A 25,684-nucleotide genomic window follows, 5' to 3' on the forward strand; every position below is an offset into this window, starting at 1 on the left:
TGTAACAATCTGCAGCAAAGTGGTTAGCACTTTACTGCAGATTGGGTCATAGAATATGTGGCTGCAAACGCAGTGAGGAGTCGGAAATGAAGGATAGACACAGGTTTCCAGAGTGACACTTATTGGAGATCATTACAACAAACGCATCAACATCAATACACATTACATAACAGCAGAGTAGTGATTGGCGTACCTGCTTGTAAACACCAAGCTTATTACGCACATCGCCAGCTGTGATGGACAGTCGGGCTACCAAACCCTCCATCGATTGCACAGGCGTCTCATACACGACACTCTTCAAATGTCCTCACAGAAAGAAATCGAGACAAGAAAGATTGGGCGATCTGGGGAGGGCACGGGATGGGACCACCATGCCCAATCCATCGGTTCCCAAATGTGGCATTACGATGCTGATGCACGTCCATGCTGAAATGGGCAAGTGCCCCATCGTGCTAGAACCACATATGGGAGCAGATGGCAACTTGCAACCTGAAGCAATTCCAACAAAACCTGTTGCAGAAAAATACGGTACGTTCACCCATCAAGGTGGTCCGGCAGTAGGTAGGGTCCAATTAAATAGTCATGCATGATTCCCGCCCAGACATTGATGGCGAACCGTTGCTGGTTCGACTGTGGACGTGTACAATGGGGATTCTGGGCCGCCCACAAATGTGCATTAAGGACATTGACTACGCCTTCACGTGAGAAAGTTGATTCATCCATAAAGAGCACATGAGTGGGGAAATAGGGCTGTATGACACTATGCTGCAGGAAGCACTGGGAAAAATCCATGCGCAGGGGATAATCAACAGCTGTCAATGCCTGCACTCGCTGCAAGTGATAGTGGTGTAGCCCTTCTTCATGCAGTACTTGCCAGACAGTGTTCTGATGCACACCCAGGCTCCGGGCAGCGGATTGCATGCTTGTACCTGGGTTATCTGTCACCATACACAAGATGTTTTCGCTCATAGCTGGCGTTCTGACCGTCCATGCTCATCTGGCATCATGTTGTTGTGTCCCATTTTATGATTTTTATTCCAATTAGAGAAATTCTGCTTAGCTATGTTCAACTATTATCTACGCACGAGATATCACCAAAATTTTTACTAATACTTAAGTTATTTCTCCCCTTAGTGCCCCTAATATTTGTATTTATACTGCGCCTTTTGGGATATTTAGTTTGAGATATTATATACAAAAACAAGGAGAAAGAACTAAAATATGTCTGAAAGTGAAACAATGTTGCAGTCGTGACACTTTATCTCGTTTCTTAACACATTAATTTCCCGCGTGATATTAGGTTCGTAATTTTTCAAGTGGTGCATTGGACAGCAATTTCAGACAACTTTTCTTATCATTGAACAAAGATTTATTAAAAACTTTAACATGGTACAATTCAATTTTTGTTATTACTCAATTCAATGCTAAACTAAATACTTACAAACTGACATTAACTTATTACAAGTAATTAGGCTATGATCCTATAATGGGTATTACAATCATGCCGCCATAACAATTCAACACATAACTTCATGTGACATGGACATATAAGATTAATTCACACTATTTAACTATTCAAACTTAAGTAGATTAACTAAACCTTTTACTGCACTAACACACAACTATGACATTTTAACTTTCCTATACATTACAATAGACATGCAAAATTCTCAGGACACTTAATTATTCACATAACATTAACACTATCTAGCTTACTTTTAATACATATTCTGTCAGATACTAAAGTCCTAGTATAAATTTTCCTTGGTCACTTCAACAGTTCCATATTAGAATAATGATACTTATTACAGACAAATTTTAGTTAACATTAGATATATTTTACAGTACCTTTCTTTCTTGAGTTTTTCATATGGGCCTTTACCTTTTTCTGATTGAACTAGCATGGTATAACCTCTCCGATAATCTGCTACTCCTACGTTCCTTTTGGAGTTGAACTATGCTTACACGGTCTTAAACTTTCGTAATTCAGGACACACTTTGAATCATCTATATGATGGCTGTGCGACTCGCGACGTGGATATCGATATCTTTATAGCTTTCCCTTTCTCGTGGTTGTCACTGAAGTTGAAACACAAAGAATACGTTTCCATTTCTTTGACTCTATGGCATTCTTCGCTTCTTACATAGGAAATCTGGAATCGAAATCCCGCTCACTTTTGTTTCCATGTTGTGACGACGGAGATATAACCCCAATCTCCACTCAGGAAAACCGCGTGAAAACCCATGCCACGGAGCTCATAGAGAACTCCTCGGGAACAGAACCAAAACAAAAACCAAAAAGCCCCTTTGGGGGGGTCCAACCCTTTTATACTTGCTCTCCTAACGGCACCCTCTTTAACTTCTTTTCTCCGCCCCCTACTTGTTTTTACTTCACCGACCAATTAGGGTGACGTTTTTTTTCTTCTGCCAAACGATGTCTCAATCTGGGAATCGGCCCTGAGCGATAGTCTGTTGTTTTTCTTCCGCTAGCCTCTAACTTAATCCCCTTTCCAAAATTTGTCTATGAATTCACTTAATATTTTTAATCTCTAGCCTCTCACATACCATCTCTTATGACTAATCCTTTTCTGTCTTATTTAGTTAAATTTTCTCTTTTATATAATATTACAACATTAATATATTCTTTCCTATTGTTAGTTAGTTCAACCAAACACCTTTATTTTATATATATTTTATTGGATGCAAGAATATTTCCTTTTTCTTTTAAATAATTCATTTAAATTAGCTATTAGCCTTTATGCAGGGTTTTTAATTTATTTCTCTTCATGTTACACCATGATAGCTGAGAATCCTACATTCTTAAGATATCAGGTGTAACAATGTCGACTGACGTGGAAGGTGCTTGCCTCACATAGCTGAAGGTGCAGTCGTGCAAACATTTTATGATCGGACACATGGTGCAGTCTTTGTGCCTCTCTAAAATTGCCCTCGACTACGGTGTACATCAGATGCATATCGGCTTTCTCTGCATTCGTAAACTGCTCCATCTTGTGTCTGGTGGACGCTGAGAATGCTGGAGTTTGGCCGATCCAGCGCTTTTAAGCCATGCCGTCTCGTCTGCACCCCCTACTTGCACTGGGCTGCGTTTGCAGCTGCATGTTCTATGACGAATATTGGTGATTTCGGTGTGTACTACCATCCTCTCGTGTTTGGGCCATGAATTCAGGGTTACCCTGTATATGTAGGAGCAATAGAGCGCTGCAATTTTTTCTCAAACCTGTTTGTTCTGGAGGATGACAAAAATCTAGTTTGTCTTGTATTCTGTTACTAATGATTTTTGTAAAAATTCTGTATATTGACAGGAGATTGATAGAGCAGTAATTTTTAATGTCTTCTCTGTCTCTCCCTTTTTTTAAAAACTATAATAAAAATAGCATTATTCCAAATGTTTGGTATTCTCTTCTTAGGCAGGATCATAAATTTTACTCACAGTTGTGACCGGTTCATCACCTGCTTTTTGTGACTGGTTCATAACGTGCTTTAAGAACTTGTATTAGTAACTCATTTTCACCTGGTGTCTTTCCACTACTCATGCTATCCATTGCATACTGAAATTCTTTTAAAACATCAGGGCATATTTCTTCCTCTTCCATTTGGGGTATCTTTAATCTTGGGAATCATCATAATTTGGCATAGAAGAGCAATGTTATTCTTATGATCTGTTCTTTGCCTTTAATTAGTACTCCATTAACAGCCATTAAGGACTAGTAATTTATCTTGTCCATGAACAACTCTCTTCTCACTCCTTTTAGACTCATTGTTTTCTATTGTAATTCTGATTTTCCTTGTTCTGAAGTTTCTAATTTTTTGTGTCATCCTTTTCCTTATTGTTTTACACAGTTCTAAGAATTCTATTCTACTTCTCTTGTCTAGATCTCTTTTCCTTTTCTTCACTTTCTGAGAAAGTTTAGGGTTTCTTCAGACTATTTTCTTTCATCCTCCTTTTCATTAATTCCACCAATCTTTCTCTCTCTCTCTCTGGCATTATTTAGCAGGGACTCAGTTATTATTTGATAGCTTTTATGAAATCTTCATTCATTTCAATATTATAAAACTTTTCTTCTATCTCTTTATGGAAGAACATGTTTTTCCAGAGTTGGTAACTCGTTAGTCTTTTACTTTTAATCAGTTTCTGTCTTTCCCATCTTTTGTTGATAACAATTTTTGATCTCACTAACCTGCTGTCAATACTTGTATTAAAACTATTATATCTGTGTCTTTGACAATGTATTTTCTTTTTGGTTAAAATATAATCTATTTCATTATACACCTCTCCATTTAGACTTTGCCATGTCCATTTCTGTTTCTTCATTTTTTCTTTTTGAAGCAAATATTCATTATGTGCAGACCTCTGCTTTAGCAACTTCTATCAATCTCACTGTCCCAGTCCATATTTCCAATTGCTTCCAGATGTGCACCACTTACAACTACTTTACCATGAAGTTGCCCATTAAGATTGTAAAGATGTATAATTGATATTTAGTAATTGGTCTAGTGTTTCATAAAACACATCAATTTCTTCCTCTGTGTTGTCTGAGGTTGGTGAAACTTGTATAATTCTTAATTTAGAATGCCTATTTATTTTAAGGTAGAGTTCTGCAATCCTGTCTGTGATATGTTTTATCATTTGTATTTGATATTTTATGGAGAGGTTAATTAGGAAGCTAATTCCTCCATGGGATCTCAGATTGTCATCATAACTATAGAGTAGATGTCTATCCTTTAGATTAATACTATTTTCAGCAAGTCTCCGAGTATTAATCTAAAGGATAGTAGATGTCTATTAGAGTATTAATCTAAAGGATAGTAGATGTCTATTAGAGTATTAATCTAAAGGATAGTAGATGTCTATCCTTTAGATTAATACTATTTTCACCAAGTCTCCGAGTTTCACTCGATCCAATGATGTCCCATTTTATCTTATCTGCTTCCAGTTATAATTCTAGTCTTGTTTGTCCTAATAAGTCAACTATGATGTCATTTTATTTTGCACAACATAGCACAAATCTCCTCATTTAAGGGTTTTATTTAGCAATAGACTAATCACAATAACATTAATATGATGAATTTAAATTAATGCAATTTAAAAAACGTAAAATTATAAACATTAATTAATTATACATAAGTTTTGCCACACTAGAAGAGGTAGCTTCTTTTTATGTTTATGACTGGAATTAAGCTATTTCAATTTTTAATTCCCATTACACTGCATATAATAATTTCTCAAGACTGTGGTAATAGTATGCTAGTTGTTACTATTAATATGAATGTTAGGTTCATCAGATAATCTGATTTTCATATGCAGCATTTCTTGATTAGTCCACAATTTCAAATTCATTATAATTCAAGTTTATCACTGTAGTATTTTAACAGCAGCTCTTTAATAGTCAATAATATCACTGTTTTGCAATACTGTTCCTTCAAACAGTATAACAACAGCAATGCAATCAAATGACCTTGCATTAATTTTGTAAAATTCAAGCTTTATCCCAATGAATTTAATAGAAGCGAACAAATTAATCCAAACATTCATCTGCTTTCTTAGCAGATAACTGTATTTTATTTGTATATTCAATGAAATGCCCTTGAATTCACAGTTCTCTGTTAATTTCTGTAAACCTGATAGAGAGAGAGAGAGGATGATTTTCCTTATTTTTATAAAAAATGTATATACAAAGGACAACCAAATGTTCAAATATCAAAAGCTAGATACTCAACAAAAACTATGGAAAAACATACAGAATATCCAATATAAAATTCAATTATTTCTAGAATTCTTTCTTATAAATACATTTTCTTTCTAGCTGCATATGGGGAGAAGTTAAATAGCTCAACTTATTCCTCCCTCTCACACATCAAAAAAGGAAATCTAATTGGAATTACAACCAAAAAAGCTAAAGCAACAAGGTCAGTATACATTATATCTAGAATTCTTTTAACCATTTTTTTCTGGAGGGTTGTATCTTGCAAGGACAACCTTATCCCCATTTCTGGGAAGAAAAACTCTTCTACCTTCATATGAACCTGGCTGGAATGTGTCTGTGACCTTCAGTTGAAACATGGTATTTTCAACACTGATGACAAATGATGTTGCATTAATTGGACTGCAGCAGTCTGGTGTTGCCAAATTTTAACAAGCAGGAATAGAAACAGCACTTCCCAAATCAATGCATTCATAAAGAATTATTATAAAGTTACAAAAATCATACTGGCTCTATTTTCTATGAACACAGCAACAGAGGCAAACATATACTGAGTTGTTATTGTATTTGATAACATTCATTGAAAATGCTTTAGTCAATGTTCCTAATGATGAGTGCATTTTCTGATAATTTTTAAAGCTCACACAACGAATGTTTCAACTCATTTGATCATAAGCATTCATGAAAATGATGACACTATCTGACATGACTCAATTTTTCAAAACTTCTATCAGATTTCATTAATTCCCAGCACTTTAATTTGGCATGTAATGATTGTGCACAAATTTCAGAATCTTACAAAACATCACAGTTATTAAATTTACAAACAGATACCAGTTTTCTTTTGATAACCTTTGCATCAGGACTATCAGTCATATAATTACCAGTACTGCTTAAAACATCTTTGTAAATTGGTAAACACTAACTTGTATTTATTTAGTTAGCAAACATCACCCATATTTGCCAACTAAACAAATACAAATCCCAAGGCATCAAAAACGTTTAAAATATCAAGCATGGTGACATCACCATACTGAGTTTATATGAGTGATTTGTGTTGCCTGCAATAATAATAATAATGAACCATTTATGTTTATAAACATGTATATGCCAGCCTGACTGGTTGAGTGAATAGTATTTCTGTTTTCAAATCTCCATGCTGTGGACTTGAACCCCACTGAGGTATGGATGTTTGAAATTGTCTGGATGCAGCAAATGATTTAAATTACTGATGTAAGACTATTAACCTGCTTGCTGGGTCATGTTAATCTCTACAGCAGGATCCCCAAAATTATCTGATTCTTAACTTACCTTGATACTTACCCAGTAGTGCTCTAGGTTAACACTTTAGCAAGTGGGATATTCATAATAAATAAATAAATAAAAGAATAAATGAATAGAGCATGCTAGGGGAAAAACTGCATGATATAATACTTTTCAGTAATTTTTCTGAGTATTTGGCATTAACATCCCACAGAGAAAAGTTTACCACTCCCTTGGGATCATGTATACATATATAAATCATCATAATCAAACCCCGATGTGTAACCTCAAGGAGTGTAACAGGATATTTTGATAGTACTGCAATGAAAAAGTTACACCATTATTCACTTCCAATCAGCAATTTTCCTCCAAATTAATCTGCTATCTGTCAAGACTCCAACATTATCAGATCTTGTATTTCTGTCTTCTAAAGCACTTTTTATTGTATCAATCCACCTACATCATCAATCCACCCATTGACATTGCTGATCTTTCCTATTTGATTCTGTATAAGTGACCATAACATCTGAGATCAGCTCTACTAACACATTCCTGAATGCTAACAATGGCAAATTCTTTCCTAATATCCTCATTTTTTAATGTGATACTGCCATTGATGTCATCTGTTCACTCCACTAATCTTTCTCAGGACTCTAATATCAGTGCTCTCTAGATTTCAAACTGTCTGTATATATACAGCTAATTTAGTGTTCTGACTAATTTCTTTCTTATTTCATATAAAATTATTCAGCTGACTTCCTATCATATCAGCTTAACTAATTCTGTTGTTTATTTCCATATTTAATTTGCATCTTCCCTAAAAATTGTGCCTAAATAGCTGGGATGTTTAACTTGTTCTATATATTCTGCATTGAGGATACAGTCGATGTCTTTGTTTCTGCCTATTTTGATTGTCTTTTTATTGCTGATTTTTATAACAAATTTATTATAACAGTTTTTCAATTTAGTCAATGAATCTTGCAGACTAGTACTGAATGTATTAGAAATATAACATCATCTGCCTAAAGTAAAGAACTAAGATTAACATTGACAATTTTGATATCAGATTTAATACCACTTTTCTTCATAATGTGATCCATATAGATAATGTAGAAATGAAAATGGAACCGAATGAAAACACTACAAACTCAAGAACTGCATCTTTGCATAAAAAGTTATCCAAACATAATGAATCATTTGCTCATAATAAAATCATAAAAATAAATGAAGAATGTTGCAAATCTATATTACCAAATTTAATTTACAAACTAAATGAAAAAGAAATTGTGATAACTTCAAAACTGTTTAATTCTGTTTATAGTTTGGTGAAGAGAAACTGACCAATGTCTGATTTGCCAGATTTAATCGAGCTCCAAATTAAAAATGGTATTGTTCTAGGATTATCATTGCATTCTAGATTCTCATGAATTAGAATAGTTGAACATTATTCTAAACAAATATTCTCCAAAATAATAGAAAAAAAAAGCAAAATCTCTATAATAGCAGTCGATAATGTTGTCAATTTGTCTGCTATTATAGAAAAAAAGTGTTTTAATTATTCACATACAAGTTGAGCTCACTGAACCATGTATGATTTTTGTAGATCTTGCAGAACTAGAAAATACCACCGTGGAATGTATACATGCTAGTTTAAATTCATCTGGATTTTCTGATAACGATTTAAAAAATCATCTTATTGCAGTTTGTTCTGATGGATCTAGTGTAATGCCAGGAAACAAATCAGGTGTTGCAATCAAACTTCTACAAAAATTTCCCAACATTACGATTTGGCATTGCATAGCTCATTGTTTACAATTAGCATTAGATGATTTGATAAAAAACATTAAACAAATAAATTATTTTGAAATATTCATGGATAAATTATATGCTTTTCATCATCAACAACCAAAACATCAACGATAATTAAATATGATAGCAAAAGACCTTGGTATCGAAATTTTAAAGATCAGCCGTGTGTTTGGACCATGATGGGCAGCTTGCAGTTTATGAACGGCTCTTGCTGTGTGGGGAAATTACCCAGCTTTATGCAAGCATTTTGCATCGAACGATAAATATAAGGGCTTTTTAAACCGACTTCTCAATTTGAATTGTTAAAAGATCTAGCATTAATGATTGAGATATGATAATCCCTACAGGAATTATATCTGTCAGAAGCTCTACAAAGTTGCAATATAAGTATTATAAGGGCTAACTCCTTAATCATGTAAACAATCACTGCAATTAATGATTTTAAAAATTCTGTAGGTTCTTGTGAATCTAAAATTGATACCATTGTTAAAATCAAAACGATTTGAAGGAATAGCAATTGAAAGCAAAATCAGATTTCACAAACTACCGCGAGAAACATTCACCCTTATAATGTCTTTAAAGGATAGATTAATACAGCAAAGAAATTTTAAACTTAAAAATGAAAATTATGAGGATTTGGAAGATGAAGAACTCAAAAACATTTTAAATGTATGTTATTCTGAAACATGGAGTATGGAAGAAGTTACACATCCATGGTTAGAAGGGAAAAAAAGATAAGATCTTTAAATTTTATTTTGAAATATGAAATGAAAATTAATGATTTTAGAGATTTAGTGGAAATGGCTTTGACTGGAAAGTTATGAAACGAAATTCCCAGCACGGCGAAAAAAAGCCAAAGCGATTATGGCAACAATTGCAGTTTGCAGCGCGGAAGCCGAACGAGCTTTTAGTGTGATGAATAACATCGTAACAACGAAGAGATCTTCTCTCACTATGATATATTTCAGATTTAATGACAATATGTATAAATGGGAAACCATTGATTGAATTTAATCCGAATCCTTATGTCAAATCTTTTCTAGAAAATCATCGCTCAGCTATAGAGCCTCCTAGAAAAACACAAGACGTGAAGGAGGAAATAAGGTGTAGCAGCTGTTGTCACAAGTATTTCCTTAAAGTAATTGTTCGTAAATGTAAACCTGTAAAGAAGAGAGTTTTTTTTTTCTTGGTAAATGTTCACCAGACAGTGAGGTTTTTTTTTTGTTTCTGTAAAATCGTTTCATAGTTTCGAAAGTACAGTCATACCCCGACTTACGCGAATCTGGAGTTACGCGGTTTCTTATATGTACGTATTCCCGTCCACTTCACGCCTCACCACTAGTTGTATCTTTCAGCCGCCAGCCGCATTCGCCAGTGTCGCACATACTGTGAATAAGCACTGACGTGTTTCGCACGGTCTCCATTCATACACGATTTTTATAGTCTACAAACCTTGCGATTGTTTAATGTTTTAATGTTATGTTCTTGATAAAAATTTTATCACATAAATAATAATAATGTCGTCCAAAAGAAGCAAGTCTGATTCTTCTACAGCTAGCAAGAAAAGAAAAACATTGACTTTAGAAACAAAACTCAACATCACTAAGGATTTTAATGGCTGAATGAAAATTTGTGAGCTAGCAAAGAAGTTCGATCTACAGGAATCCACAGTAAGAACAATCATAAAAGAAAGGTTTACAGATTTTGGAGGACATAGATTCTAACGAGGAACGAATTGTAGCCACAAGGCAAAGAATAAAAAAATCATTAGCTTGCTATGAAGAAATTTTGCGTGACAAGAAAAAGACATTATGCCGTCAGACGAATCTATTAGATTTTATGAAACCATCGACATAGAAATAACTTTCTTTTTTTTATGTACAAAAAACTACAATTATGATTATATTTCTTAAAAAATATAGGTGTTTTTGTAAACCTTTGGTCCCAATTGCATGTTTGTATATATAAATTACATGCAAAATTATACCTCGAGTTACACGAATTCGACTTATGCGTTTTTTGTTGGTCCCACCTACCACGTAACTTTGGGGTTTTACTGTAATTTTATTAAATAAAACGTTATAGTTACTGTTACTACCATTTTACAAATAAGAATTCACTTTTGGTATCTCATATAAATAAATAGGACTATAAAATAATGCCCCTTTATTGGTACCGTTGATTATCACTTGAAGTATAAAAACAAAAGAGAAATATAACGTATTTCAATATTATTGTGTTTAGATAATATTTATGTATTATTTATAGGCTGTTTGTCATAAAAACTTCTATTGCAAATAAAACACATTTATTTTGTTTATAAACATCCCGTGAACATCCATCAGCGTTCACAAACATCCCTCCGTGGGAATGGATGTTTGTGATTGTCTCTGGAAATACTAATGGTGGCGGTCGGCAATAGATGGTGGTGGTGTAATTTTTTTTTAAAGCTCTATAGGTTAGTGTTTTTATTATGCCATATTGTTGAGAGAGGATGATAGGAAAGTTTGTGAATCTATCTGCCTTTGTGACTGGATTTGCTATATACTGAAAAAGACAGGTTACCATTAGGTAGGTTGGTCACCAAGGTGTCTAGAAAAGCCAGGCTATTATTAGTTTCCTTTTCCATAGTAAATTGGATTCTAGATGATATAAAAAGGTATCTAATGAGTCTGGGTCATGAGACCAAATAGAAAAAACATCATCTACATATCTCAATCAGACAGAAGGTTTGAGAGGAGCTGAGACAAGAGTTTGTTTTTCAAAATCTTCCATAAAAAAATTGGCAAGGGAGAGGTGAGACCCATAGAGGTATGCTCTGTCGTTTTGTAAATTTGTTCTTCCAACATGAAATAACCAGAATGGGTAGCAAAGAAAACTAGGTCAATGATATCAAGGTGAAAAAAAAATTTTAAAAGAAATAAGGTGTCATTTAAGGGAATGTTAATAAACAATGATGTGATGTCAAAATTCACTAAGATATCAGTATCATTCACAATTATATTTTCAATAGAGCCTTTAAAATGGGAACAATTTTTTTTTTTTATGTATGACATGGCATGACCAGTAAAGGGGGCATGAGATTTTGTTAACTGGATAATTTATAGCATGGAGAATCAATGGTATCGACTATGGGTCATTGGGGGGGGGGGTATAAATCTTAGCTAAACCATACACCCAGAAGGGGGGGGACAACTGAAGGGTTTGAGTTTTTTTTGTGATATCAGGAGGCCAGGAAGAAACTTTTTTGAGTAGACTTTTTATTCTCTTTTTCATTGTGTCAACTGCCTTCTCTAATGCTTTAAAAAATTTCTCCATGTCACCATTAATAACCTTCTGTAGGACCGTAGGCATAAATAAGTCTCGTTCCCCAGTTCTCCATTCTGATATTTGCCCACATCACTATACTTGATATCACCTGGCATTAAAGATTATTCTTGTATATAGTATTGAATACTATAGCTACTTCTTTTGCCTGATTGTTATTGCCTGAATATAACATTTTGTATTTGTTGCTTAGAAAGATCCCACCTATAGAAAACATACATATTAAAAAGAAATACATACATATTAGAAACAAAGTTTATCAAAACATCAGTTCATTCAGATTTGTACAAAACATTGGTCTCTGGTAAAATTTTAATTTTTTGTAATACACATATGCACACATTAGGATTCCCTAATTTGAAACAGGACATCAGCTACTGATTGAGGGGGATGGGATTACAAAAAATCATTCAAAAATATAATTAGTTTTGATTATTTTCACCAACCTAAAATTTCACTATTCTGACTTTAATATGCTAAAATCAGCATTACAAAATAGAATAAAATTAGGTGTAGCTTGTTACAATATTTGCAGAAACTGATGGCAAGGAAAAGGAGGGATATATGATTGAGACATGTCAAGGGGTTATCACCAGATTAATGTGGAGGAGGTTTTACATATAGGGAGGAAAATTTTTAGTTTTGGGAAGAGATAGAAGTCAGAGGGAGACAAATTTGGGGAACAGGATGGATGTTCTAACAATTCATAGTGCAGATCCTTGTCTCTTAATTTTCCCATTGCCAAAACACTTTTGTGGAAGGTGAATTGTCCTGATGAAAGATGACTTTTTTTCTTCTCCAAACAGGGTCTTTCTCACGAATTTTTTTGTCTAGTCTGGTTAAAAGATTGAATAATATTCCCCAATTATTGTCTTACCCTTTTCAAGATAATTAATAAACAAAATGCCTTTAGTATCCCAAAACACCGATGCTTTCCTGCTGAAGGAACCAACTTTGTCTTCTTTGGTGCTGAACAACCGGCTTCTGTCCACTGTTTTAACTGCTGTTTGGATTATGGTGTGTAATGGTGAATCCAAGTCTCATCCACAGTAATAAATCGATGCACAAAATCAGTTTTATTCTTGTTAAAACGCTCCAAGCACCGTTCAGAGATTTTCATGTGAGTGCGTTTTGGATAAGCAAGCATTTGAGCAAAGCTTGGCACCCATCTTGCGCAAAGCTTTTTCATTGCAATTCTTCATGCAAAATACATCCTACATATTCTTTTGAAATGCCCATAGTCTCAGCAATTTCATGCACTTTGACTCGCTGGTCATCCAATACCATATCATGCACTTGATCAATGATTTCTGGTGTTGTTACACTTTTTGGACATCCTTCACGTAGATTATCTTCAAGCCTGGTATGGCCACATTTAAACTTGGTAGCCCATTTCTTAATTGTCGAAAACAAAGGAGAGGAGTGCCCATAAACTTTTATGAACTTCGATTGAATTTCTTTTGCCGTTAAACCCTCTACATTCATCCATTTTACACCTACCTTGTTTAGACATTTGGTCTTCAGAATGCATTCACACATTGATGTTCTTATGTATTTCTTTATCACTTCCCATGCAGCATTTATTTCCTTACTTCTCGACTAGTCATTCCATGCTATAACTTCACGCTCTCTCCTAAGCTTGTCATAATCACCAGCCTTATAATTCCACATATACCCTCTCCTCACAAAAGTTTGCATATGATCACTTCACGATCACTTTCACCAACTAGAGGAAAGTGTGAAATCCCTCTCACAATTACATCCTCTGATGAAATTATCAGATCTAGAAGTCTCGATCCTTACATGCCTTCCTTTACATGCCACCTCAGATAGTTATCTCTCAAGAACTCAAGAATATAATTTTCTTTATTCCTAAATGTTATCTCTTCATTCCAATCTATACTGCCCTAATTAAAATTACCCTTCCTTTGTTCACTGATCCAAATTGTTTATACACTTCTTCATCACTATCCTCCACATTCCTGGGCATACAGCAACATCCAACTAAATATGTCTTCCTGTCAACCTCCATGTTGCTTCACAATGCCTCATAACCATTGCCACTATTTCCCTCTTTCATTATACATTATATGGACATAATTCCCCTCCTTTCTTATCCCTTCTATCCTTGTAAAAAATACTGTATCCTTCTATTTCTATTAGAATATCATTTTCATTCAATCATGTTTCACTTATCCCAATGATTTTGGGGAACCTTACGATACTCAATGTTATCCATTTCAAGGGATAATACAGACAACACTTTTGCTTCAGACAGCTGTATAAAACAAACTTCTTGATAGAATGACTTGCAATTTCACATGGATGCTTATGACAAATGTACCAACTTAGAAATCTCTTGCTAATAGTGTTGCCATCTATGGTTGAGGCCGAGAACTTTTCAGACCACCCTTGTAGAATGTGGGGAAGACCGGCAAGAGGTTATCCTTGGAAGCTGCAGAAGAAGGATGTTAGGAAGAAAGGGGGGGGGGGGGACAGATTTTTTGCATGAAGAGTGGTGAGTGATTGGAATGCAGTGCATGAGAGTGTGGTAAGTGCAGAGATGGTGAATATATTTAAGGTGCAGTATGATGAACTGTGTGTATGTGACAGTGAGACCTCCTGCAATGAGTCTTTTGATTTCATCATCATCATCCGTATCAAGGATTTAGGCCTAGTATGGCCTGTTCCGGCCTTAGAAGTCATCATTGAATCGTTTAAGAGGACGTCCTGGTTTTCTTTTTCCTAATGGCTTGTACTTTAAGGCTTGTTTTGGTAATCTTTCTGTTTTCATTCTTTGAATGTGTTCTATCCATCTATGTTTATATTTTTTAATTTTTTCAATTACTGGTTCTTGGTTTAATTCTTTCATAATATCTTCGTTTCTTTTGTGATCAAATAGGGTATACTTTGTAGTTTTTCTCATAAACTTCATTTCTGCTGTTGTTAATCTTTGTTTGTCTTTTTGTTTTATTGTCCAGATTTCGCTTCCATACATTAAGACCGGTAGGGCTAATGTATTGTATACTTTTAGCCTGGTTTGTTTTTGAACTAGGTTTGGTTTAAATATAGAGTTAATTACTATTGTTATTTTTAAATATTTTGCAATTTTTATGTTTATATCTTTTTTCATTTTCATAAGTGATCATACGTCCTAGGTAGTTAAATGAATTCACCTGTTTTAAGATCTTGTTATCTAATACTATTTTAGTTCTTGCTGGATCTTGTCCTTTAAAGGCCATAGTTTTTGATTTTTCCGTTGATATTATCATACCATAATCTTTGGATATCTCATTTAGATTTAAAATAGCTTTCTGTAAGTTATCTTCAGAATTTGTAATTATTATTTGGTCGTCAGCAAAGAGGAGAGTGTTTAAGTTAACTGTAGGTGAAAGTTTAATTCCTTGATGTAAATTTTTACTCCATTTTATTATTATTTCATTTAAGTAGATATTAAAAAGAGTTGCTGAGAGAGGACATCCCTGTCGGACCCCTTGGTTTATCTCTCTTGTATATGATAGCTCATGATTTAATCTTATTTGTATTTGATTATTTTCATATATACTTGTGACAGCTTTTAGGATATTATTTGGTATTTGTCTTTCTTTTAATATGTTAAATAATATGTTTCTTTTAACTTTGTCAAATGCTTTTTCAAAGTCAATAAATGCAATATGCGTTTCTAAATTATATTCTCTTCTTTTCTCTATTATTAATTTTAGGCAGAAGGCTGGGTCTATACATGATCGTCCTTTTCTAAATCCATTTTGTACCTTTAGAATAAAGTTTTCGGAATATTTCATTAGTTTGTTATTTAAGATTCTGCTGTATATTTTGTAACATGAATTTAGTATATTGATACCTCTATAGTTTTTAGGGTCATCTCGCTTAACTTTCTTAAAGATAGGAATCACAATTGCTTTTTTCCATTCTATTGGGGGGATATCAGTTGAGTAAATTTTATTTAAAAATAATAAGAGTCTTCCTTTGAATCTTGTTCCTGCATATTTATATAGTTCTGAACCTAGCTTATCTTCTCCAGGTGATTTTCCGTTTCTTGTTTCTTTCAGGCTGATTTCTAATTCTTCTTCAGTTATTTCCTTTTCATTTTCGTTAATTGTTTGCCAGTTGTCTTTTTTAAAATATTTGTCTGTCCACAGTTCTGTGTAGTAATTTAGAAATTCTTCTAATTTCAATTCAGTGTTTAATTTTATGTTTTCTTTGGTATCTGCATTTAGGTGTTTCAAAATCTTATATACATTGGGTCTTATTTTATATAAATCATGTTCTAAATTAGAAACAAATTTATTCCATGATTCTCTATGTCTTTTTCTGACTTCTCTTTTAGCTATGGCTCTTATTCTTTTATATTCTATTTCATCTTCTAATCTTTTACTGCTTAACCATCTGTGATAAGCTTCTTTTTTCTTTTTGATTATTTCTTTGATTGTATCATCCCAGATCTTCAGTTTTTTTCTTTTATTGAATTTTTTGGTCTTTCCTAAGCTTTCATTTGCTGCTGCATTTAGTATCGTTTTTATATTAAGCCATTCTATTTCTATTTCTTCATTTTGTTTTATTTTATCTAGATACTGGTTAATTCTTTGTTCATATAGCCATTGTACATTTGTGTCATTCAATAGTCTAGTTTTATAAACAAATGTTTCAATTTTTCTTTCTGTTCTTGTTACTTGTAGCCATTTAGGTGGTAATCTTAATTTTATTTTAACAAGGAAGTGGTCACTGCTTATTTCATATCCTCTGTGAACTCTAACATCTAGTGAAAATTTTGATGTCTTTGCATTTAATATGAAGTAATCTAATATTGATTTCCATCCACTTGCTGCCCAAGTATATTTATGTATGTCTTTATGTTTATAGAAGGAATTCATTATTTTTAGGTTATTATAAACTACAAAGTGAATCAATTTTTTACCATTTTTGTTTAGAGTGTGTTCTCCATGTATTCCTATATTATTATTAATTTTCGTGTTTCCAATTCTTGTATTTAAGTCTCCTGCTAAAATTATGTAATCATTTTTATTTATTTTATTATATATGTTTTGTAGCTGATTATAAAAATCAATATTATCCTGTATGTAATCAATATATCCTAGTATGATGAACTGTGTGTATGTGACAGTGAGACCTCCTGCAATGAGTCTTTTGATTTCATGGAGGGTTTAATAATAATTTTTTTTTTAATAAAAAGCAATTGTATTTGTGACAGCTAATTAATTGTAATTAAGCCGATTGGCAGTAATTATACATACATCTTCAAGGTCCACTCTTCTTAAATGGGTTGTGGGGGCAAAAGCTGCAAGAGGAACATCCAATGGTCACGATCCTCTGCCACCAAGTTCAGGTGTTCTGGTGGGATTCCCAAACGTGTCCACCCAAGGTTTTGGATATAATCTATCCAGCGAGCCCTCGGCCTTCCATGTGGCCTCCCACCCGCTGGCTTGGCAAAGAGGGCCTGCTGAGGGAGCCTCTCTTGTGGCATTCTGACCAGGTGCCCGTACCAGCGTAACTGTGATCTCTCAACACAAAGAAGCAGCGGTTGAGTATTGAGGGTTTTCTGAATTGCAGAGCTTCTGACTCTGTCGAGTTTTGTCAGCCCTGCAACCCCTCGAAGGAACCTCATTTCAGCCGCTTGGATTCGTGTCCGCATTCTTTCGGTCATTACCCAACTCTCATGGCCATAGGTGAGGATGGGGACATAGACTGTATTGAAGACAGCCAGCTTTGCCTTCTAGCTTAACTCCCGCTTGAATACTACTGAACGGCCAAGCTCCCGCAATACTGAGCTTGCTAAGCCAATTCGAGTATCTAGCTCTACGTCCCATTTTCCATCATTCGTGAATATGGACCCAAGGTATTTAAACTTCTCCACCTGTCTCATTGGGACTCCACTTACATTTAGAGTGCACACTGGGATGGTTGTCTTGAGACCACAAATGTTTCAGTTTTGGCCACACTGATCTTCATTCCGGCGTCTGCACAAACAGTTACAAACCTATCCAGGGTCCGCTGGAGGTCATTTGTGGAAGAGCTAAGCAGAAATTATAATAATAGTAAAATTAAATTTAAATTAAAATACATAATAAGTTACTCAAAATTTTTGTATAGAGGCTTAAGTGCTGTGAAGACATAATGTTGGAGGTTTATTGGATTTTTTACAACACTCAGAAAGGATTAAAAAGAATTTGATACTTCCTATATTTCATCCTAGTCACTAGGACATCTACAGGGATTACAAAAATAACTAATGTAACATAACACAAATATCATACAATACTAAGCCCAACCACGTGGGTGACACTAAAGTCCTATCTAGGTGGAGCACCCTCTAAGGGCGGTTGTAGGTGGCCTGGAATATAAAATAGGATATCTGGTGATGAGTGTTTCCCAAATCTTCGGAAGTTTAATGGAACCATATTTATTAAGATTTGGTTGATTTCTAAGAGCTGTTGCTGCTTCTAAGAATAGTCTCTCTTTCTTGAATTTGCTGTGATATAGCATGGTGGTTTTCTTCCATGATACTCTGTGGGTGGTGTCCAAGACATGGTCAGCCAAGCCTGAATGACCATAGTTGTGTTTACAGATGTAAGACTTGTGTTCCTCTAAGCGGATGGATGCTGATCTGCCTGTCTGTCCAAAGTACGCCAGCTTACAGGAACAGGGTACTTTGTAAACTCCAGGCAGAGAGAGAGAGAGGAGGGAGCTGATCTTTTGTAGAATGGATAAGGGTAGTAAGTTTGCGGTGAGGTTTATATGCTGTGTGTAGGTTGTACTTTTTTAGAATCTTGGCTATTTTTTCGGATGTGCCACGGATGTAGGGTATGGTGATGGCATTTTTAAATTCTTGTTGACAAGAAGGACTGGGAATGGGAGAGAAACTAATTATTTTTTTGATACTGTGATCGCTGTAGCCATTGGAGAGGAAAGTGTAGTGTATGTAGTTAAGCTCAGTAGTGAGGGCAGTTCCACTGGAACAAAGATTGTGGGCTCTCTTGGTAAGAGTTTTAATAATGCTATATTGTTGAGAGGGGTGGTGGTGTGAGAGTTTGTGAATGTATCTACCTGTGTGTGTGGGTTTTCTGTATACAGTGAAGGCAAGTGTATCATTAGGCAGGCGTGTGACTAAGGTGTCTAGGAAGGGTAAACAATTGTTCTTTTCCTTTTCCATAGTAAACTGGATTCTTGGATGTAGGTTATTGAGATGACTGAGGAAGGAGTCTAATGTGTCTGGGCCATGAGGCCAAATAGAGAACACATCATCTACATATCTTAGCCAGATAGAAGGTTTGAGTGGGGCTGAGTCTATGGCTCATTTTTCAAAATCTTCCATATAGAAATTGGCAAGGGGGGGGAGAGGGGGGACCCATGGCAGCTCCCTCTATCTGCTTGTAGATTTTGTTCTTCCAAGAAAAATACCCAGAATTAATGGCAAAGGAAAAGAGATCTAAGATGTCAGATGGGAAAACTTTTTGTAAGAGAGATAAGGTGTCACTTAAGGGAATATTAGTAAACAAAGAGCAGATATCAAAGCTTATCAATATGTCTGCTTTATGCAAGGTTAAATTTTCTATGAGGGCTTTAAAGTGGGTTGAGTTTTTTATATAGGAAGTGGACCTTCCAGTGAGGGGGGTCAGAGAGTTGGCCAGCTGTTTAGACAGTCTGTAGCAAGGTGCATTGGTGGCATATACTATAGGTCTGAGTGGGGAATTGGGTTTGTGGATTTTTGGTAAGCCGTAAATTCGGGAAGCAGAAAGGTTTAAGTTTTTTCGTGATGTCGGGGGGTCAGGAAGATACTTTTTTAAGTACGATTTTAATTTTTTAACTTGTGTTTTTGTGGCATCTTGTTCTAGCGGGATGTAGGTAGCGCGATCGCGGAGGATAATATTCTCCACTTTAGTGTCACTCATGTGGTTGGGCTTAGTATTGTATGATATTTGTGTTATGTTACATTAGTTATTTATGTAATCCCCATAGATGTCCTAGTGACTAGGACGAAATATAGGAAGTATTAAATTCTTTTTAATCCTTTCTGAGTGTTGTAAAAAAAGATCCATTACTCAAAATTTGTTGCACTTGTAGCCCCAGCAGCTTCCATTCCTTGGAAGCTTTGCTGTAGTGGTTGATGCAGGTGGCAAGTTCTTGTGATCTTAATATACTTTTCAGAAGAATGTATCTTTTTAATGTTTTTTCTTCCTTTCTACACAAACTGGAAAATTATTGGACTTCATTTCTTTTGAAATAGGTTTTTTTTTATAATTATCATTGATTTTACTGTGTCAATATGCACTTGATTTTTGTCCTTGCTCCATAATAAAATTCAGTAAAGAGCGAATGCCAACAATACTGCTTTCAACTGCCTTCAGTAGAAAAGCTTTCTACTGAAGGCAGTTGGAAGCAGCATCAAAATAAATTCAAGAATGGTTTTCATTATGAAAGTGTTTGAAAACTGCTGAAATGAAATGGGAGAGGGAACCCTAACATTTTGATAATAGAAATAAATCCATCAGAAGATAATCATATATTTCTACCACAGTTTTTCATCTTTGAAATGGAAAAACATATTGGTGTCCCCAAAGCATATCTAGGGATTGTAGGGCAGTTTTTAGGAAAACAGGATGGATGGGCACCCTAACATATATAAAAAATACATCTGGAAGTCACAACAAATACTTTTAGACCACAAGTGGAACATGTTTTAAAAAAAGAGGTAAAAAGGATCACTCTATACACGCAAATACTTGGCAACATTCATGAATAAAACAGATCTTTAATGAATTTAGTTTAATCCTTTATCCCAGTGAGAGCAAACAAAGTTTGCACCTGAAAATATCTTCAGGACTGAATATAGTGTTGTACTAACTTACCTGGGTAAGTAGTGCAACACCAAGGCAACTCGTAGCAAAGGTGGAGCAAGCTACCAACACTCCTAAGTGCAACACACCTTGGTGTTGCACTACTTACCCAGGTAAGTTAGTACAACACTATATTCAGTCCTGAAGATATTTTCAGGCGCAAACTTTGTTTGCTCTCACTGGGATAAAGGATTAAACTAAATTCATTATAGTCTAACCTAGTGATAAATAAACTTTCAAAACAGATCTTGTTTTATTCATGTTTCTTGTAAATACATACCAGTAGGTATATGATATTCTTCTTCAACATCATTAATATCAATAGGTAAACTCTCTGGAAACAATGATCTTCTAGTTTTATTTTTTGTTTCCTTAGTAACTGAAATAAAAAATAAATATATAAAAATATTACATGCATTCTGAAATCAAGTAACATTAAAAGCTTTAACAGTGAGTTTATCAAGAAAAAAAATTTAACTTAATAAATGTATTCATAACAGAAAACATTAGGATATAACCTTATATTATATTTAGTAACCGAAAATCATTTTTAATAGTTTTATTAACCATAGCAATATCAAGGGAAAATCAACTGCACTCATTATATCCTATACCAAAACTTTGGTCAAGGTTCACTTTTCCCACCTCTAGCACAACTAGCCAATAATCTGTTACTGTTTCATTAATGTGATACAGAAATATAGAAAATACTGTAGAGGCTCACCTAGATCACTTTGTAAAAATACCAGGTGTTTTGTTTTTTTATTTTATTTTAAATAGTTCCTACATATGAGAAGCCACAAAGTCTACAGCAAAATCAATGCTATATGTAGCTTGCTAGATGAAATTTTTTTTTAATAATTTTAGGAATATGTAGCATTTTATCCATATTTCCCTGTAAAGCAATAAGATAAGAAAATGAGTAATTCCATACTCTCTAGTTGCATTTTGTGATATGCAATATGTCTATTCATATCTCCTTTGTGTGTATATATTATTATTCGACACCTCCAATATATATAGACATGCTTTCCAGTTGCACTTTATTTTTTCTTTCTACTGAAGACAATCGGAAGTAATACGTTAATTTCACGCAATTTTATGTTACTTGACGCACAATTACTTGTTTTCTATTTCGTTCAACCAACTAAAACTAAGAATAATAATTTATTCGTTTTTTTTTTTTTTTGGTAGAGGTAGGTAAATAAAGTGCTCCTTTGCCGAAGAGTTGCATATTAGACAGCTGCATGAACTTCCTAGGACTGATTAGTTCTGTTATTGTCAACATGCTTCTTCCACGTGGGATTGGGTTAACTTTTACTAAATCGTTTTATATATGTATACACAATAATATATAATTATCTCTCATGTATGACTATCATATTTATACCAAATAAGTTTCCATCTCACCCCTTCTCCTTTCATTAATAGGTAAAATATTTTCAACACCCTCCGCTCGATCACCAACAAACCTAACTAAAGCTACAGTTCCTTTTCTAGCGCTAATCGATGCTGCCATGACAAATGCACATACTGACCAAAACGCCATCTATAACAACAAAAGAACCAAGTTGTTCAAAAACAAATACTCTTGATATAATGACTCGATGTTTTCTTAATTGGATAATCTTTGGTCAGCAAACTGCTTCTCTGAGAACGTATGCCTAATAACACAACAAACAAATAAACAACAAAAAACTAACTATGATGAGAATAATCTGATTATATTGTGAGTTTTATTTAAGATTATGATTATAATCTGATTATATGAGAAGATAATCTAATTAAAAGAGTATAATAGAGAAGAATAATATAATAGAGAAAAATAAAATAGAGAAGATAATCTAATTAAAGACGAAGCTAATATTATTTAACACAAATTAGCTTAAATAAAATAAAAGAGCCAACAGGCTTCACTTCGGCGATGTAACATTATTTAAATTAAGGGGATATTAAATCCCACATTATTTCAAAGCCGAATAAGAAACTCAAAGATCGGAATCAAAAAGTTTCATGCCGAATATAGTAAACTATAAAAATTTCGGCGAATTGTAGCGTAAGCTAAGGCACATAGGGCAACTCGTTGCAAAGGTGGGTAAAGTTCTATTCACTATTCTTAGTATTACCCATAATGTAAAACACATCTCCTAGGAGACGTATGATGTTATACATTATGTTGGAAGGTCACTACCCAGACCGGTTTCGACCTTTATTGAAGTCTCATCACTGAGTAGGTAGACCTGGTAATACTGAGGTTATAGCGAAAAGAACTTATATACTTTGCTATACGAGTTGTCAAAAAGGTGCACCCATAAATTACTTAAATGAAATAATATAAAAGCCAACAGACTTCACTTCGGCGATGTAACATTATTTAAATTAAGGAGATATTAAATCCCACATTATTTCTTGAGAACTTTACAACCCACCTTTGCAACGAGTTGCCCTAGTGTTGAACTATGTGCTTTAGCTTACGCTACAATCCGCCGAAATTTTTATAGTTTACTATATTCGGCATGAAACTCTTTGATTCTGATCTTTGAGTTTCTTATTCGACTTTAAAATAAAAAAATAAAAAATCAGCTAACGCCGTTTTGTTCCCATATAGGGAGTAGGCGAGGCCGTTTTTTAGCCCTATCTAACTTTTTTTTTTGGAGACTGAGTGGGCAGTTCAATCTCCACTGGTAGCCAATCAGAGATAGCTAACCCAAGGCTATCATTAATTAATCGGCACACAGTGAAGAAAGCGGCTAGTAAGTGCTGCCATCTGGTGGTCCCTAACCCTAACACAATATTTTTAATGTCTGAAAATAGTGTGGTTCGATGGCCGATTTTCTTGAGTTTACGGGACGAAAAAACCCGCTTTCCCGTGCCAGAGATCGACAAACTCTGGAACCGGTCGAGAAAAGGCTTAGAAAAACTTCCTTTAGTCGGCGACTAGATTCGAACGCCTTTCATCGTGCGGTCAAGCGCTGTAGAGTGCAAACGCCACTTCTACTGAGCTACACATAAAATAATGTGGATTTAATATCCCCTTAATTTAAACAAATTAGTTTACTTCATAGTCTCCCATGAGTGCATATCTATCATCATCATTATTATTATGACCTGTCATTATTATTATTTGACACTTCCAGGGAGTCCAAAGACTCATCGAAGAAGCGTGTGCCAACAACAGCGATCAATTGAATCCCTTCCAACTACTAGCCGCACTGAAACTTGCTTATCTTTTTGCGTGAGTGACTGTAATTCTTCCAAATCTTCTAGAGGCGCTTGTGTTTCCTTTGAAGTTTGCAATAATAAATAAGCGCCTTTATAGAACATTTCTAGAAACTGCCGCCGTCTTGTGGTCAATAATCCTAACATCATGTTTATTCTCTAAAATAGTGCAAGTTCTATACTCAATTTTTTAGTTGCAGGGTTAAAATTTGATTGCTGGGATGAGGAAAAAATCCTATTTGCCTGTTAAAGACCGATTAACTGGTGATCTGGCTGAAAAAAGGGCCCAGAAAAAAAAAAGTTTCTCTAGTCGGTGACTGCAATCGAACTCTGAACTGACTTTTTTCAGCTGACCTAGCACTGTTAAAGGAAATGTTATTTCCACATAGCTACACAGGATATCTCTGGAAGGTACTTAGATTTCTGATTTCACAACTCAGCAAAATCGACTAATGAATACGCACAGCCACTAATTAAAATAAATATTATAAACACTGATTAAAATAAATATTAAATACTAAATAAATACTCTTTTTATTAAATATGAAATATTATAATTTATATGGCAGACGATCTAAAAGCGCAGGTCCTTTGGACAGTCAAAGGTGACCGACAGTATTATGTATTGTATTCACTAAAGGAACTTTTCTGTTTTTCTCAGCTGGTTTCTGAGTTAATCGGTCTACCGGAAAAGTAAATAGACCATAGAAATCATACTGTTCCTCTCAGCAATACTAGTCGGATTATGCATGAAGTGGTCAGCATTTGTTTGCCATATCCTAATGTGATTTGGCTATGTGCTCCAACTAGTGATGGCACTAATCGTTTGTTCATGACAAAAGTAGAAACTGGATGCCACTGATTACTAAAGAGTGTGCTGCCTAATCTCTTAAGGGAATACAGTATATATTTAGGTGCGCATGCACACAATCACACACAAATTGCAATATCTCTAGTGTGGGTATTTATGAGTATTAATGTATGAGTGTGCTCTTATTCCACTAGAGAATGGTAAAGGAGCTCAGTGCTTAACAAGTTCACTGACACTCATTTATGACAGAATGTTCACAGGCCATTCAGAATGACAGAATAACGTTGCAGCCGAAACTACACATCCACACAATTCGACTGCCCAGGCCTGACTGAGTAATACATCAGAGAAACACTTGAGTCTTACAATATTTAGATACGCAATTGCAAATAATATGCAATTATCAGTTTGACTCTTCAAAGCGTCAGTGGCACTGAATGTGTTAAGGCATTAGTTATGAAAGATCTTCAAGATCGGAATGCTTGATCATTAGAAGGTTTGTCAATGGAATATATTGTAAGCAGCAAAATTGTGGATAGTATTTAAGGTCATTGTAGAGAGGTCATTTATTTGTGAAAGAAGTATGGAGCCCTTGTGTACCCTGGCCTTAGTAGGAAAGTTTAAGAGAAATATTGATCTACTATGGTACTTAGAGAATA

General features: G+C 34.6%; 1 protein-coding gene across 1 annotated transcript in view; it reads right to left on the reverse strand.

Annotated features, from left to right (window-relative positions):
- The window catches only part of Orc2 (origin recognition complex subunit 2), a 93,884-nt gene extending 71,340 nt beyond the window's left edge, over positions 1-22,544 (reverse strand). The window contains exons 1-2 of the mRNA XM_090412530.1: positions 22,406-22,544; positions 21,276-21,374 (exon numbers count right to left, since the gene is read on the reverse strand). Coding sequence (XP_090268656.1) covers positions 21,276-21,374; positions 22,406-22,544 — 238 coding nt within the window. The remainder of the gene's footprint in view (positions 1-21,275; positions 21,375-22,405) is intronic.
- Positions 22,545-25,684: the final 3,140 nt, after the last annotated feature.

Source organism: Typopeltis vanoorti, chromosome 23, assembly GCF_054136105.1.
Source record: "Typopeltis vanoorti isolate ZY-2024b chromosome 23, IOZ_Tvanoo_1.0, whole genome shotgun sequence".
Taxonomy (NCBI): domain Eukaryota; kingdom Metazoa; phylum Arthropoda; class Arachnida; order Uropygi; family Thelyphonidae; genus Typopeltis; species Typopeltis vanoorti.